This window comes from Myotis daubentonii, chromosome 4, assembly GCF_963259705.1.
Source record: "Myotis daubentonii chromosome 4, mMyoDau2.1, whole genome shotgun sequence".
Lineage (NCBI taxonomy): Eukaryota > Metazoa > Chordata > Mammalia > Chiroptera > Vespertilionidae > Myotis > Myotis daubentonii.
In genome coordinates, this window is record NC_081843.1 from 91,696,484 (window position 1) to 91,711,043 (window position 14,560).

At 45.2% G+C, this 14,560-nt stretch overlaps 1 protein-coding gene across 15 annotated transcripts in view; it reads right to left on the reverse strand.

Moving 5' to 3' along the window:
• The window catches only part of PDZD2 (PDZ domain containing 2), a 327,541-nt gene that overhangs the window by 62,372 nt on the left and 250,609 nt on the right, over nt 1–14,560 (reverse strand). For 12 of the 15 annotated variants that reach the window (XR_009452690.1, XR_009452689.1, XM_059694710.1 and 9 more), the window contains 3 exons: nt 6,112–6,254; nt 3,332–3,464; nt 1,687–1,842 (listed from right to left, as the gene is read on the reverse strand). Coding sequence is in view for 11 of the 15 variants with exons in the window: in XM_059694710.1 (XP_059550693.1) it covers nt 1,687–1,842; nt 3,332–3,464; nt 6,112–6,254 (432 nt within the window). In the remaining 4 variants the exon portion in view is untranslated. Of the gene's footprint in view, nt 1–1,449; nt 1,518–1,686; nt 1,843–3,331; nt 3,465–6,111; nt 6,255–14,560 lie in introns of those variants that run through there. The other 3 variants (XM_059694720.1, XM_059694724.1, XM_059694723.1) reach the window with 3 other exon arrangements.

Here is a 14,560-nt window from a genome sequence, read left to right on the forward strand (position 1 = left end):
AACCAGTCAGTGTCTGAGTGGAATTGGCAGCAGGTTTAATCCCTCTCATCTGTGGAATAAAGGGCTTGGTAACCTAGTTGACTAAACAGCACCAGGTTTCTTTCATTTAAGGTGGTTCATTAGTGCTTAAAAATTCTAAAACAAAGAGCCTTGGATTGTACACATAGAACTAAAAGTATTCATATACATAGTGCCCCTCAAAATGTACACACATACTTTAAATAATTATAAAGGCAGTATTTATTAAAATACATTTCATTTCCAAAATTGAGCTATCAGCCGCTAAAGTGTAGATACGTTATTTTGGGACACCCTGTATATATATATTTTTCAGTAGTTCAGCATCTTTATAAGGTCCTGAGGGCAGCCTGTGACATCAGGAAGATCTGTTCCAGCTGCCCATCTCCTGGTCTTGCAGGCTCTGTCTCAGGCCCGGTTCTCCTGGTGGAAACCGGACCTCAAAAGAATGGCCCGCAAAGGACAGTGTTCAGGCGCAGGGGGTAAGCCAGGGAAGAAGCCTGGTGTCCCCTCCTCTCTGAGTGCTCCACTCCCCTATGGAGCAGAAGCAGAGCGGGGTGAGGTGGCCTCCAAGGTGATTGCGGGTGTGAGACTTAAAGGCCACCTAAAGTTCCCCAAGTAAAGTGTGTTGGGCAGAATGCATTGAAATTCCTTTGGAAAAACCACAATGATCTATAATAATAAAAGCGTAATATGCTAATTAGACCGGTCAGCTGAACGACCTTTTGGACCTCCTTCCGGACAACCTTCTGTACAAAGCCGGGGCTGCGAGGGCTGAGGCAAGCCAGGATTGTGAGGACCGATGCAAGCAGCAGCTGCAAGGGCTAAGCCCCCTTGCACGAATTTCGTGCACCGGGCCTCTAGTAAGCATATAAAACCATATGTGATTGATTGGTAGCTTTTTTAAAAAGAGATAATGACATTGGTGATGATGGGAGCTGGGTACTACCAGAAGTTTATATTAGTATAACCCCCCTGGAGAGAGCCTCTGACCAAGCAATTCTGAGGGGTTCCAGATGGCAGAAAGGGAGCACCCTGCCTGGGGCTGGTTGGATGGGGAATAAGGGCTAACGAGAGTTTAAACAGAAAATGATACAAAGCAGAGACCACGGAGCCACACGGTGGCCACAGTTAACCGAGAGCCCTCCCAACTGTGCCGGGCAGCGCCTAAAGAGTAGACCACATGGGCTCCAGGCTGTGTAAGGAAGAGCTATGCGCCATGAAGAGTTCTGGTTTGATTAAAAATTTAAGACCTATCTATACAACTTTGCATGAACGAGTTATGGTGTTATTTTAACATTCCACTTTCAACCAGGAATCATTCGGTCTCAGTTTAAATTCACAAACAACAGTCCTCAAACACTCTATCAAGAGTAGCAATAAAACCCTTGTATATATATTATTAAGCATCCTACCAATTGATATGCTCACTGAACTTAACACCCAGTTGCTCTCTTATCGTGTTTCCAGTTTCAATGTTTTTTCCTTAAACAAAAAGCCTTGCCCTCATAGGTCTTTCTGGAAGATTCTAACATAAAATAAAGAAAGAAAAAAAAATGCAACCACGGTCCTTTGCCGTCCTGGTCCCTATCACACCATCTCAGGCTTTAATCCCTGGCCCCAGCACTCCATCTCCAGCAGAGCCACCGGGAAACCGCAGGCACTTACAGCTCCCTGGGTGGAGGACGGGCCAGTTCCTTCGTCCTCTTCCCCGTCTGGCTCCTGGTCTTCGTTGTCAGTCCAAGAGGATACGTCCTCCACCGAGCTGGTCAGATCAGGCAAACTCTTAGACGTTAACCTCAGGAGGTCCTCGGCAGAGGTTTCCTATGGGAACACAAAGGTCCATGAATTACACGATGCCACCAGCAGTTCCAGGTCAAGGTCAAAGAAAACCAGCAGAGGCGGCTATGGGTGGTCACATGCTCCCAACCTAAACACTATATGGAACATATGTTCCACACTTCCAGGTTTGCAAGGTTACCTCAAATGTCAGGGGTGTGCACCCAATTTCAACACAAATCATTTTTCCCCCTGAAGAATCTGTTTCTTAGATGAATGTTTCTATGGTTAATCTAAGATCCTTGAACTTGTGATCCTCTGATGCCCTCCCCTGTCTTGCTTTCAGGATACAGTTTAAATCCCTCATTGAAGAGGACAACATCCTAGAGATCTGGCCTCTGCCCAGCTCTCCAAACTCATCTCCCACCATCTTGCCTTCCATTCCAGCCACATTTACTTCCAAATGCCCAGGCTGTCCCTGGCCCTATCACTGCCTTTTCTACCAGCAGCCCTCTCTGCCTAGACCACCCATCCTCTCATGACTAAGGCCTACTTGGGCAAAGTGTGAGTACCCTTTCCCGCAGGCCTTCCTGGATCCCATCAGGAGGCCTTCCATTTCCCCTCTCTTCTCTAATGTCTTTTACTGTTTCTGTTACTGCCTTGCAGTGCATGACTTGTCTATCTCCCCCGCTTATCTGAGAGTTCCCCAAACTGAACACCATTTCTGCTCATCACTGTGGGCCCAGGCCTAGCACAGAACTCAAATACCCACCGTATCCTCCTCTCCCCTCTACTCATCTCACTGGCATATGTTCATGAGAGAGATCAGATTGTTTATTGAATCACAATGTCAAAGTGGAGACGGATGATGTCTTTGCAATAAATGCAGCCCTTGAACAACTTTTCAAGGTCAATGAAAATAAATGGAACCAGACTCCATTAAGGTCAGACCTATAAGGGGGCTTCATTGCCCACTGTTATCTTGCTTTTGCATTCTCAGTTCTATTCATCCTTTGAAGTTGAATGGGAAAAACTTTCCAAATTTTGGGGGGTTTGCTGGTCTCTAGTTTTTAGAGAGTTCTTGTCAGTATTTTCTAAGAAGAAAGAAGGAGAGGTAAAGTTTTTAAAACTCCTCCCTCCCTAGTCACATTTCATAAAACCCCGATGAATTTTGAATATATGAGAGGGCTTAAACATTCCCTAAATATGAATCTGTGGATTCAGTAAATTAACCCCATGGATATATTCCAGCACAGGGAATTTTCTTTTTCTGTTCCTTTTCTTTCACTACAGCCTTGCTCACAGTCCAGGTGTAGCAAGCAAACCTGTTGTTGTTGTTGTTTTTAATTGATTTTTAGAGAGAGGAAGGGAGAGGAATAGAGAGATAGAAACATTGATGAGAGAGAAACATCATTAATCGGCTGCCTCCTGTACACCCCCCCCCCCCCCCCCCGCTTACAGGGGATAGTGCTTGGGGAGGGCTCCAAGTTCACACCACCATCGGAAATATCAAAAAAAGCACAAAATTACCTACCTTGCTGGCCACGACCAGCTGAACCATTCCAGTGGCTGAGCGAAGGATGGCCACAGCTTCCTCGTGGGACAGCCCGACCAGTAGGTGACCATTGATGACCAGCAGCTCATCTCCTAAGGACAGTCTGCCATCCCTGAGGAAACGGAGATGGGAGAAAACTCCCTTAACAAGACATCCTGGGCCTGAGAAGGGACATTGTACTGGAGCCGGGAGGGTGGTGACAAGAAAGTTAAAACCAGGCTAAAAGGAGGCAGGGGCAACCCGAAGCATTGGGATGGGAGTGCTTTATGCTTTGGTCTGGCTCAGTCCAGGTTCCCACTCAGAGGAGTATGCTCCGTCATCTTAGGTGGTCACCTCAAAACAGGCACGTTCGGAAGTCACCACCATGTAGCGTGGGATTAATGCCAATGAAATGTCCCATTTGGGTGGAGACCATGATAGAGGAAGCCAGCCCTGAAGGTTATAGGATAGTCAAGTCATTCTTAATCCTATTTGCCATCCTTCCTCGGACTCAGTCCTTAGTGTTTCATTGAGCTGAGTGCAAAGAGAGCAAAGGCATCCTTCCCTAACCCATGCCCTCTTTCTTCCAGGTGGCATACCCCTGGTCAGATTTCCTCTGTGGCACCTAGGACACCACACTGCATGTGTCTGTCCACCTCCGCCTGCCCACAGGATTGTAGGACCTTGAGGATAAAGTCTCTCAGCTCCTTTTCATCCTGTGTCCCTAGAGCCAAGCTTCATCAGAAGAATGAACACAAAAATGAAGAAAGAAACTAATCTATTGCTGTTGCAGGTATCAGACTGGTTTACAAACGTAGGTGTGCAAATATTCTACGTCTTTCTTTTCTTTCAATTAAATTACAGCTGACTCAGAGCTTTCTTCCCTGGGCTGGCAGGGGCACAGTTGTCATGGGAACTGGCTCCCCTAGGGTGAGTCAAGGGTCTGGGGAGGCATACTCTGCCAGAAGGTTGGGCAGGCCCCTTCATGGTACATCAATAGTCTCGTGGGTTCCAACTGAACCCCCCAAGGGTCTGGTCTCCCATGATCCCAAAGGAGCCAGACATTTTTCATCTTCATTGCTAAATAAGGGACAGGAAATCTTGTGAGGCTGAGAAACTCCCGGATTGACTTAACCACAGCACCACCGAGATCATCCCTATTCCCATCCCCTTATTCGTTTCCCTCTTTCATTCCATCTTGCTCTCCTGTTATTGACCAGAATGCCCACATGTGAACTAAACACCCCAGAAGCAGATAGACAGACAGACACACACACAACTCCCAGCTAAGGGTGAAGAGAAATGAGAAACCCACTATAAACAGCTCACAGAGAAAACAGACAAGAACAGCTCTATGTAAGCTTATCTCTGGGCACAGGAATTTCCTAATTGCCAACTTTCCAAAGACAGACTCGAACCTAAGGCCTAGGATTAGTGGGAAAACGGCTACCCAATGGGAGTTACTTAAAGCATACATCATTTGGGAATTTAATGATGCTCTCCTGGATAAAAACGAGCTTCATTCTTCAATAATTACTGTCACACAGATAAATGACAAGTGTAGTAAATCTTATCTCTACTTTATTAGCCTACTTTCTAGTTAGAGGACTGCTGAGCAGGAAACACTTTGCTAGTCTGTACCCTGGTTCTCTTGTTAGTTTTGCATTCTTTATACTAAATAACCTTCAGCTCCTTCAACTCCACCTCATGAGATCTACTTCTGAGTGCCCTCTTGGCCCTGGACAGGCCAATACTGTTCGGGTTTGTCATATCTCCCTCAGTATCAGGGTACCTGGCTGAACAATATAAATTCCAGAACACTACATTCACCTTCCTCACCGGTGAAACTCTATATGCCTACTGTATACATGTGGGCATGCAACATGCACATACCCCACCGTGTCTTGCAAACAGTAGATGCCTTATGTACAGCAAGTCCTTGAATAACATTTCATTCAACATCGTTTCATTAAAATGTTTACGAGGTGCTGTAGGAACTTAACTCGTGTTTACATCAATTAGCCTATGGTAAAACTGGCTTTGTTATACATTGTTCTGCTTAAAGTTGCAGCACCTATCGATGTTAAGAGAGGATTTACTGTATAAGGTAGCAATGAGCTAGCATGGCAAGGGGACCGCTACATCCCTGTAATTACAACAGGACTTTCTTTTTTTGTATGAGCTCTGCCTAAGCACTGTCCCTCTTCCTATTGCAGATGATTGTTCAGACTGGAAAAGTTTTGAGGTATGAATTTTTTTCAGGTTACAAGGAGAAAGGTTCACATTTACTTTTTCCCCGTCACATTTGCAGGACAGAGATACGAGTATATACGTGTGCGTAGAGTCCTGACACCACATGTGAACTGTGGTCAAATTTAAAACCAATCACTTTCCCAAGTCATTAGCCACTGTCTTCTGGAAATTAGGATGTCAGGATGTGGTATTCTGTTATCTGGCACAGTCTGGATAAGAAACCACATATGACTGGCATCCAAAAGTTAGGATAAGTAACATTCGCTTGGAACACAAAGTGGACTAGAAAGAAATCCCATTTCTCCTTGATGGTTTGGGGAGCCTACAATATCCCCAGCAATTAGCCACTTCCTGTGCTCAGAGGTAGGTTTAAATAGAACCACTCAGGCCTGATGTCCCTCTGTGCTCCAGCATAACCCTTGTGAACTGTAATGGCCAGTGCTTTGACCAAGTGGAAGTCCCAGGGCCCAGGGACAGGGAAGGGAGAGGATAAGGAGGAAGAGAAAGTAAGAGAGTTAACTAGTCACCTGTGAGCGGCACCTCCTTCCTTCACTTGAGTGACAACGATAGCGTGAGGTGAGCGCTTTGATCCTCGGCCTCCACTAACCTGAATTCCCAGCCCATCCGATTCTTTAAGCAGTTCCAGCTTCCATATCCGGCCAACTTCCTCCTTGGAAGAAAAAGTGAGCACGCCATGAAGTACACAGACAGATGCACAGCACTGAGGCAGGAGAGGGGAGCTGTTGGATCATGTCTAATACTCATCACTTTTCAACAGGCATCGCAGGTGACCACAGGAGACAAAATGCTGTGGATTGGAACAAGTCTCGCTGGCAGTGTTGTCCAATAGAATGTTCTCTGATGATGGGAATGGCCTATGTTTGCACCATCCAACTTGGAGTCCCAGCCACAGGTGGCTATTCAGTGCTTGAAGTGTGAGAGGCAACTGACACAATGAATTTTAAACTTCATTTAATTTAAATTAAATAGCCACCTACTTAATTTAATGGCTAGCAGCTATGATACTGGACAGCACAGCAGGACTGATTATTGAATTCCCTGAGCAGGATCCTGCTAAGCGAAGCTGCTTGTGCCTGAAACCCAGATACCACTGTGTACACAGCTAGTAATTAATAAGGGAAGATGAAAGGGAGACAAGCTAGGTCCTGGCGCCATAAGACTTCCACTACACTGAGCCCAGTTCTGCCACTTAGTGCTTCTGAAATCACCTGATGCCTAAAAACATCGGTTTCCTTGCCTCTAAAGTGGGGATAATTATTAATATTTCAGGTTTACTACTAAAGTTAAATGAGATATTTATGGAAATAGGTGGCAATGATCCCAACCCTTAGTTCCCCATTCTAGGTACATAATAAATGTTGACAGGTAATCAAATATTACTTATAGTAGTGAAATCTGCATATATGTTAAAAATATCACATTGAATTGAATCTAAAACTTCCTTAGAACATACACCAGTAAATGAGATCTTTGATAGGAGAAACCAAAACAGTAAATTAGTTGATGAATTTGTTATCAACTTCTACAGACATTGGTATATACACTCTTTCAATACCTTAAAAAATTCTCCAAGTCACAAAAATTTATCCTCTTAAAAAAACGAATAAAGGTCTCTAAGTCCTCTGGACTACTAACCTCTGGAACACCTTTCTCTCTTCCCCATTCAGAAACAGCCTCCCTGGCCCTCAACATCTCACTTACTAGTAGCTCCACTGATTCAAGAAACATCCTTGAGAATCACTTAGCCTTTCTGATTCAGTTCGTTCATTCCCCAGGGACTTCTCATTTCACTCCAAGGACACAAACATATTCCCACTGCAAAGTGTTTGAGTTCCCTCAGCTACTTAGCTATTCCGAGAAAAGAAAGCAAAACCTGCCCCGGTGGTTTATTCTGAGTCTTATTTGGGCTCACACCTACAGTTCTTTTTAGCTCTAGACACATGGGTATGGGTCCCAATGCATTCTTCATCTGCTTTCTTCATCCATCATGAAGGTCCAATGGAACCATTAAGGTCCCCTATGGACAAAGCCATCATCCCCCTAGAAATAGGCAATCTGCCCATTCAAGCTGCTGGCAAAAGAGAAGGAATGTGAAGCATTTAGAAAATCTGAAATACATACTGTCAGAAACTAAAATGAAACTTTATGCAATAGTAAAAAAACAGATGCTAAACGGTCACTGATGTGCAGCAATAGGAATGTCTGGGGAAATTATTACCAGACAGAGACCTGTTGGATCCTAACTTTTTCTAGTGCTGCTCAGTGGGGCTCCATTACCCCGGCAACATGCAAGTGGGTGCCAACTGTCTCCTTCATTGGCTCACCACAGACACACGAAGCCTGTCTGGCCAAATGTAACTTCAGAAGTCACTGGCTTACCACAGCAGTTCATGAACTTGTCAACAATCTCTATATCATCCCATCAGTTCACTTAGGATTCCACAGTTTTTGGTTTGTTGCCTCTGACCTCTGGAACACCTTTCTCTCTTCCTCATTCAGAAACAGCCTCCCTGGCCCTCAACGTCTCACTTAGCTCCAATGATTCAAGAAACATCCTTGAGAATCAGTGCTACCAGAAGGATGGCAACTTTCAACGCTTCCAGGCCATGAGAGCCTGTGGCCTATCAGATGGATGGCCTCAGAGGGAACAAATTCAGGGACACACTGGTTCTCTGTTGTCCTGGCTCACTGGGCATCCCACACCAGCACATGGGGCAGCCTGTGGCTGCCTCCCTGGGCCTCACGACGCAGTTGAGAAGCTAGAGCAGACAGTGACCTGACTTGATTTTTCCTTGGAAGATATGCCAATGGCTTCCGGAGTCTTAGAGGTGTGGGACAGTGCTCTGCCCTCTCCCAGTAGGAAAAGCCATGGAGCTCTTTCCCAAGAGCCACAGGGACCCCTATGAGAGTCTAGAAATTTGAAAACTCATTTGGTTTTAGCCCAAATTAGTAAAAGCCTATCCATCCCCACTAGTTACACCACCATTTCCCCTGCCCTACTGTTCTTTTGTTAACGTGTCCAAGAACACGTTAGGTATGCCTCATAGGTGGTGTGACAATACTAGATTTTTAAATCCTTTCAGAAATAGGACTTGTGATAAGAAACATGCAAAACTATGATAACTGAGAAAGAATAGCCTCATGTATTCTTGACAGAAAGTTAAACACACTTTTTGTCAAAAGCACCCACACACTCACTTCACACCCTCACTTCATACTCCTGCCCCTGCCCCACACGAGTTAAAAGCAAAATAAAATACATGTCTAATAAAAATGGCTTCAGAGGGCAGAAAAGACCAGTCTGTAATATAGTCTTTAGCTATACCAGTCAAGAAACACACCACCCCTCACCCTTTTATCCAATAACATATTTTGTTTATTTTATTTTAAATTATTTTATTTAAATTATTTTATTTTAAAATATTTTATTTTAAAATATTAAAACAATATTTTTATTGATTTCAGAGAGGAAAGGAGAGGGAGAAAGAGAGATAGAAGCATCAATGATGGAGAGCGAATCATTGATCGGCTACCTCCTGCAGGCCCTCCACTGGGCATCGAGCCTGCAACCCGAGCACGTAGCCTTGACCGGAATCGAACCCAGGACCCTTCAGTCCACAGACTGACACTCTATCCACTGAGCAAAAACTGGCGAGGGCTATTTTGTTTTTCAATAATTGAAAGTAGGAACTCTAAGGAGAGAGGTCACAGAAAGCAATGCAAGTTTCCTTGCCTTGGAATTTCTTGGTCATCTAATCAGGAGTTCAGAGGTACACAAAGGAAGGCAGAGACAGGAAGAGGCAGATGTTATCAGTCTCAATTGTACAACTGTCAGTATGGCATTAAATTTATCTGCCTATAGCTGAAAGCAGTGCTCAGTTAAAAATAAAATCAGTGTTTGAAGTTTATTTGGCAAAAGCTGGTACTGGCCAACAACCAACTGGCCAACTTAAATATGATAATACTAAGTATTATTAATATTATTACTGCCTCCTTACAGTTCGTCCTCTTGGGTATCTTATACACACTTCAGTATGGTCAAAACAGGATTCTCCTCCCCCAACTCCTGACTTACCTATCTCAATGGGAAAAATACTAGCATCTCCTCAAGATAAACAGGATACACTACCCAAAAGCCCACGAGTTATCTCTGATTCCTACTTCTACTCCCTAACCCAAACCACGAGCAAGATCTGTAAGCTCTACGAGCAAAATAAACCCACATCCATCTCCTTCTGCCCCTCTTCCCTGCCACCATCCTGTCAAAGCCAGAGCATCTTTACCTTGGGTTATCACAATAGTCTCCAATCTGGTCCTTCTTTTTTAATTCTTCATCTCTACAACCCACTACTCTCCATTACACAACTGGGGTGAACTTTCAAAAAAAAAAGTCATGATGCACTCAGCTTAAACCTTTCAACAGCTCCCTTAGAATGAGGCTAGCTCCTGGTGATGGCATACACCACTCTTTGTAATCTAGCCCTGCCCACATCTCCCGAGCCACCTCCTAGTGCTCTCCGCATCACTCACTGTGCTTCAGTTCCTCTGCTCCTGGAACATTATCATCCTTGCCTTAGGGCAGCTGCATGTGCTGGCTGCTCACTGGGAACATCCTGCTCCCAGATTTCCTGGGCTACCCTTTCTTGACACTCTTCAGCTCAAACACTGCCTCTTTAATGAGGTCTTTGCTAATATCCAGTATCAGTGAGCCCCCCACCCATGACACTGCCCAGCCACCACCTTTCACTTCACCCTGTTTTGTTTCATTTATAGAACTCGTCACCATCTAACTTTCTCATTTGTTTTATTTGCTTATTTATTGCTTGTGGCTCCTTCCATGTGATAAATGCCACGGGAACCTTGTCTCTCATTTACCAATGGGTTCTAACAACTCGAACAGTGCCTCACACATAACAATATGCATAAATGCCATGAAATTAACAGTTCTAAGATGTTTATCCACAAATCTTACAGTTCTCCAGAAGTTATTGAGACTGACATTAAGAGGCTCACTCAGATGCGAGACCTGCGTGTTTGCCAATGTTCAGCGTGTGAACACTGATCCAGCTGTAGACACAATTGAGTTCTGAAACAGATCCTGTCTAGACAGATGGCTCAGGCTGCGGTTCCCTTCACATGGGCTTAAAGGGCAGCGAGACTTTGTCAGTCTGGTGAGAAAAAGCCAAACCACAATACTGGACGCTATGGACTCCTGCATGAATGCCGCCAGAAGTCTACCTATTCTATTAAGCGCCAAGGACTGTGTGAGCATACACGTGCACCTCTTCATGGAGGCAAACAGGGGGTTTGTTTACCAAACAGGTTGGCACATTAAAGGGAGCTGTCTTGGCAGCATTTAAATGACCTCATCTTCTTCTGGAACCCAAAATAAAGTTTTACAACAGCATCTTTGCCCCAAATGTGAGAAGACACATCACCCAACTAGAATTTCACTGCAGTAAAAATTCTGGCTCTGATTATAATCCTATTCTGAGACTGCTTGCTTCTCCCTTCTTATTTAGAATAGTCTGTAAGCTATGAAGAAATGTGTGATCACAATGTCAAAGTGGCCATCCCTTAGTCATCAGACCAAAATGCTGAGGTGAGAAGGTGGAAGCTCAGAGAAAGGACATGGCAGCTGGAGAGCTGGGCTGGAACTCGGGTCCATCTCTCAGGCCTGGTGCTCTTGGGCGCCTTTATTAACTAATTAGAGGCCCGGTTAACGAAATTCGTGCACTGGGGGGCCTGCACCCTCTCCAATCTGGGACCCCAGAGGGATCGGGCCTAAACCGGCAGTTGGACATCCCTCTCACAATCCGGGACTGCAGGCTCCCAACTGCTTGCCTGCCTGCCTGCCTGCCTGATCACCCCCTTAACCACTCCCCTGCCAGGCTGATCAATGCCTAACCACTCCTCTGCCTGCCTGGTCACCCCCAACTGCCCTCCCTTGCAGGCCTGGTCGCCCCCAACTGCCATTCCCTGCAGGCCTGGTCACCCCCAACTGCCCTCCCCTGCAGGCCTGGTCACCCCAACTGCCCTCCCCTGCAGGCCTGGTTGCCCCAAACTACCCCCCCCCCCGCTGGCCTGGTCACCCCTAAATGCCCTCTCCTGCCGGCCATTTTGTGGACACATGGAGGCGGCCATCTTGTGTGAGGACATGATGGTCAATTTGCACATCACCTCTTTATTATATAGGATAGCTACAGAGCACCTACAGGTGCAAGGCACTGAGCTAGGACAGAGAGATAAATAAGGTCTTTGCCCTTAAAGTCTATTGGGAACACATAGCCAAATGGTATTTGGAATACGTGGGATTCATGCATTGATGAAGATAAGCAGGGAGTACTGCAGGAGCCCAGAGAGATGTCTGAAGATGGGGGCAGTTAACAGGGGTGTTATGGACCCTCCTTGAGAGGGTGTTATTGTGCTTGGTTTCCAAGAAAGGTAGAAGCTAAGCTACATTGGGGAAGGGAGAAGACAGTATAGCGAGAGCAGCATCTGCAAAGGCTCACAGTCAAGAGTGAGCATAGCCTTTTGGGAAAACAAAAACTAAAACAACAACAACAATGATAACTCACCCAGCCCAAATCAAGGAGGCAGAGAGTTAAGGAGGGATCAGATAATGCTGGGCCTCACGTACTATGCAAGCCAAGATGCTTGGCTGTTACCCCAAAGGCAAGTAGACCCGTCAGAAGTGTTTAAGTGGTAGTGTACTCGGGCCTGCCAGTGCATGCACAATGAAGTGCCCTCTGGTTGCAGTGGGGACAGTGGATGATGCGATGAGAGTGGGGACAATGAGAGGGGTAGGAGACTACTGTGACCGCCCAGACGAGACATGAAAGCAGCCTGACCCGACCTAAGGTTGTGGGAGTGGAGGAAAGAGAAGTGGGGTGAGCAGGGAGATCCTAAAGGAAGCAGAAGTTGGCAGGGCTCCGTGATTGAGTGGACAAGGTGTCAGAAAGAGGGCAGCATTTCAGCTGACTCCAGGACACCACTGTCCCCAGCTTGGGATAAAGGCATTTTCCAGGACATGGGATTGTCATTGCAAAACCAGGGAAAGTTCTGTGCAAACCAGGATGAGTGGTCACTAGTTGAGGCAGGTTTCTGGTTTGGGCAGCTTGTGGGTGGTGAGACCTGGAACGCCGGGAGCAGACTTAGCGGTGTGGGAAGGGATGCACTGAGGTTTAGGCATGATGTGAAATAACCAAGATAGAGACATCCTGCAGGCAATTGGTAGAAACTCGGGGCTCAGGAGAGAGGTGAAGGTGCAGACACGGACTTAGGAGACACTACCATGTAGCACACAAGTTCACTCAGTGACCATGGGGCTTCCTAGAAGAGGATCATCCAATGCCGCTTCTGCTTGCTGCAAACACCAGGGACCACCCGGGAGACGTCCTGCATGTCCTCTCCTGAGTTTCCCATCCTGCCCTGAAGAGGAAGACCTTCCTGAAGTCTGCTAGAGGCCTAAGGAAGGTGTGGTGCTGTATAGGGCAGGTTACAAGTACTAGGGGAAGACAAAGGTTCCAGGGACACATGCGCCAGCGGTGAATAAACTCACCTGCCTGGCAAAGGGTAGGATCGTTTCTGTTAAGTGACTACCTTTGGTTGTACTGGTTTTTACCATGCAGCATTACAAAAATACACATAGGTCTAAACAGGCTTGCAAAAACCGGCACCTTGGGTGAGTAATGATCTCTACTAGACGGAATAAGTCACTGAACACATTTCTAAAACTGCTTATCTATGTCCTAGGAGATCTTTATGTTTTAGATGATGGGCCCAACTTTTGTATTTTTAAAATATATATTTTATTGATTTTTTACAGAGAGGAAGGGAGAGGGAAAGAGAGTTAGAAACATTAATGAGAGAGAAACATCGATCAGCTGCCTCCTGCACACCCCCTACTGGGAATGTGCCTGCAACCAAGGTACACGCCCTTGACCGGAATCAAACCTGGGACCCTTCAGTCCCCAGGCCAACGCTCTATCCAGTGAGCCAAACCGGCTAGGGCTAACTTTTGTATTTTTAAAAACGAATCTGGTTGCATCCTTATCATTATGTGTTAATTTTTTATAGAACCATATAAAATAGGTTTTTTTTTTGTTAGAGAAAACATTTTCCTACAGCTCTGGGATACAGGATATAAAAGTATATAAAAATCAGTAACAAATAACAGACTATGAAAAAGGAGCACCTGACAATTAAAAGTGGTCTGAATGATCACTATAAGCCTTCTCTGTAATTTATTAAGTCTTTGTAGATATACTAAATCATTAATAAAGCAGAAACGGAACAGTTCTGACATGTTTAATCTCCCATTATTCAAATGGATGGAATTTTCCCCCTGAAAGGCTTAAGAGGCAAATAGCTAGTTTTTGTTTTTTTTCTGGAAATTCCATTTTAGCACGACCTTGGGCTCATTCTGGAGTAAAAAATAAAAATCCACCCAGTCCAAGGACCTAAGTAACCTTCTGTGAAGATCTACTGGTTCCAATGGGTACTATCTGAATGGGGGCGGGGAGGCGCGGGGGGAGCCACTTCTATCAATTTTTGGATAAATGTATCTAATGATGACACTTTTGGGGGTTGAAAAGGGTGCTAAAATATTCGTGTCTAAGAATATTTTGACTTTCCAAGACCAAGAGTCAGTAATAAAGTCTATAGATTATGGACAGGGATGAAGAATGCTAATTCCAGCTGGCAACTCTCTCCTTTCTATAGGCATATGGCTTTAAAAAAAATGCCCCAACAGCAATAGATCAAGTTTGTTTTTCCCCCACCATTTTCTTTGTATTTTCTTGGATATATGACCTTGAGTGCAAACGTCAGGTACGCTGATAGTTGTACTCTTCAAGTAGTCTAATGCAGAAATTCAATTTTATGTTATTTGTCTTTAATTAAGATGAGCAGAGGCCCAGCCAGAGTGGCTCAGTGGTTGCATGTTGACCTAGG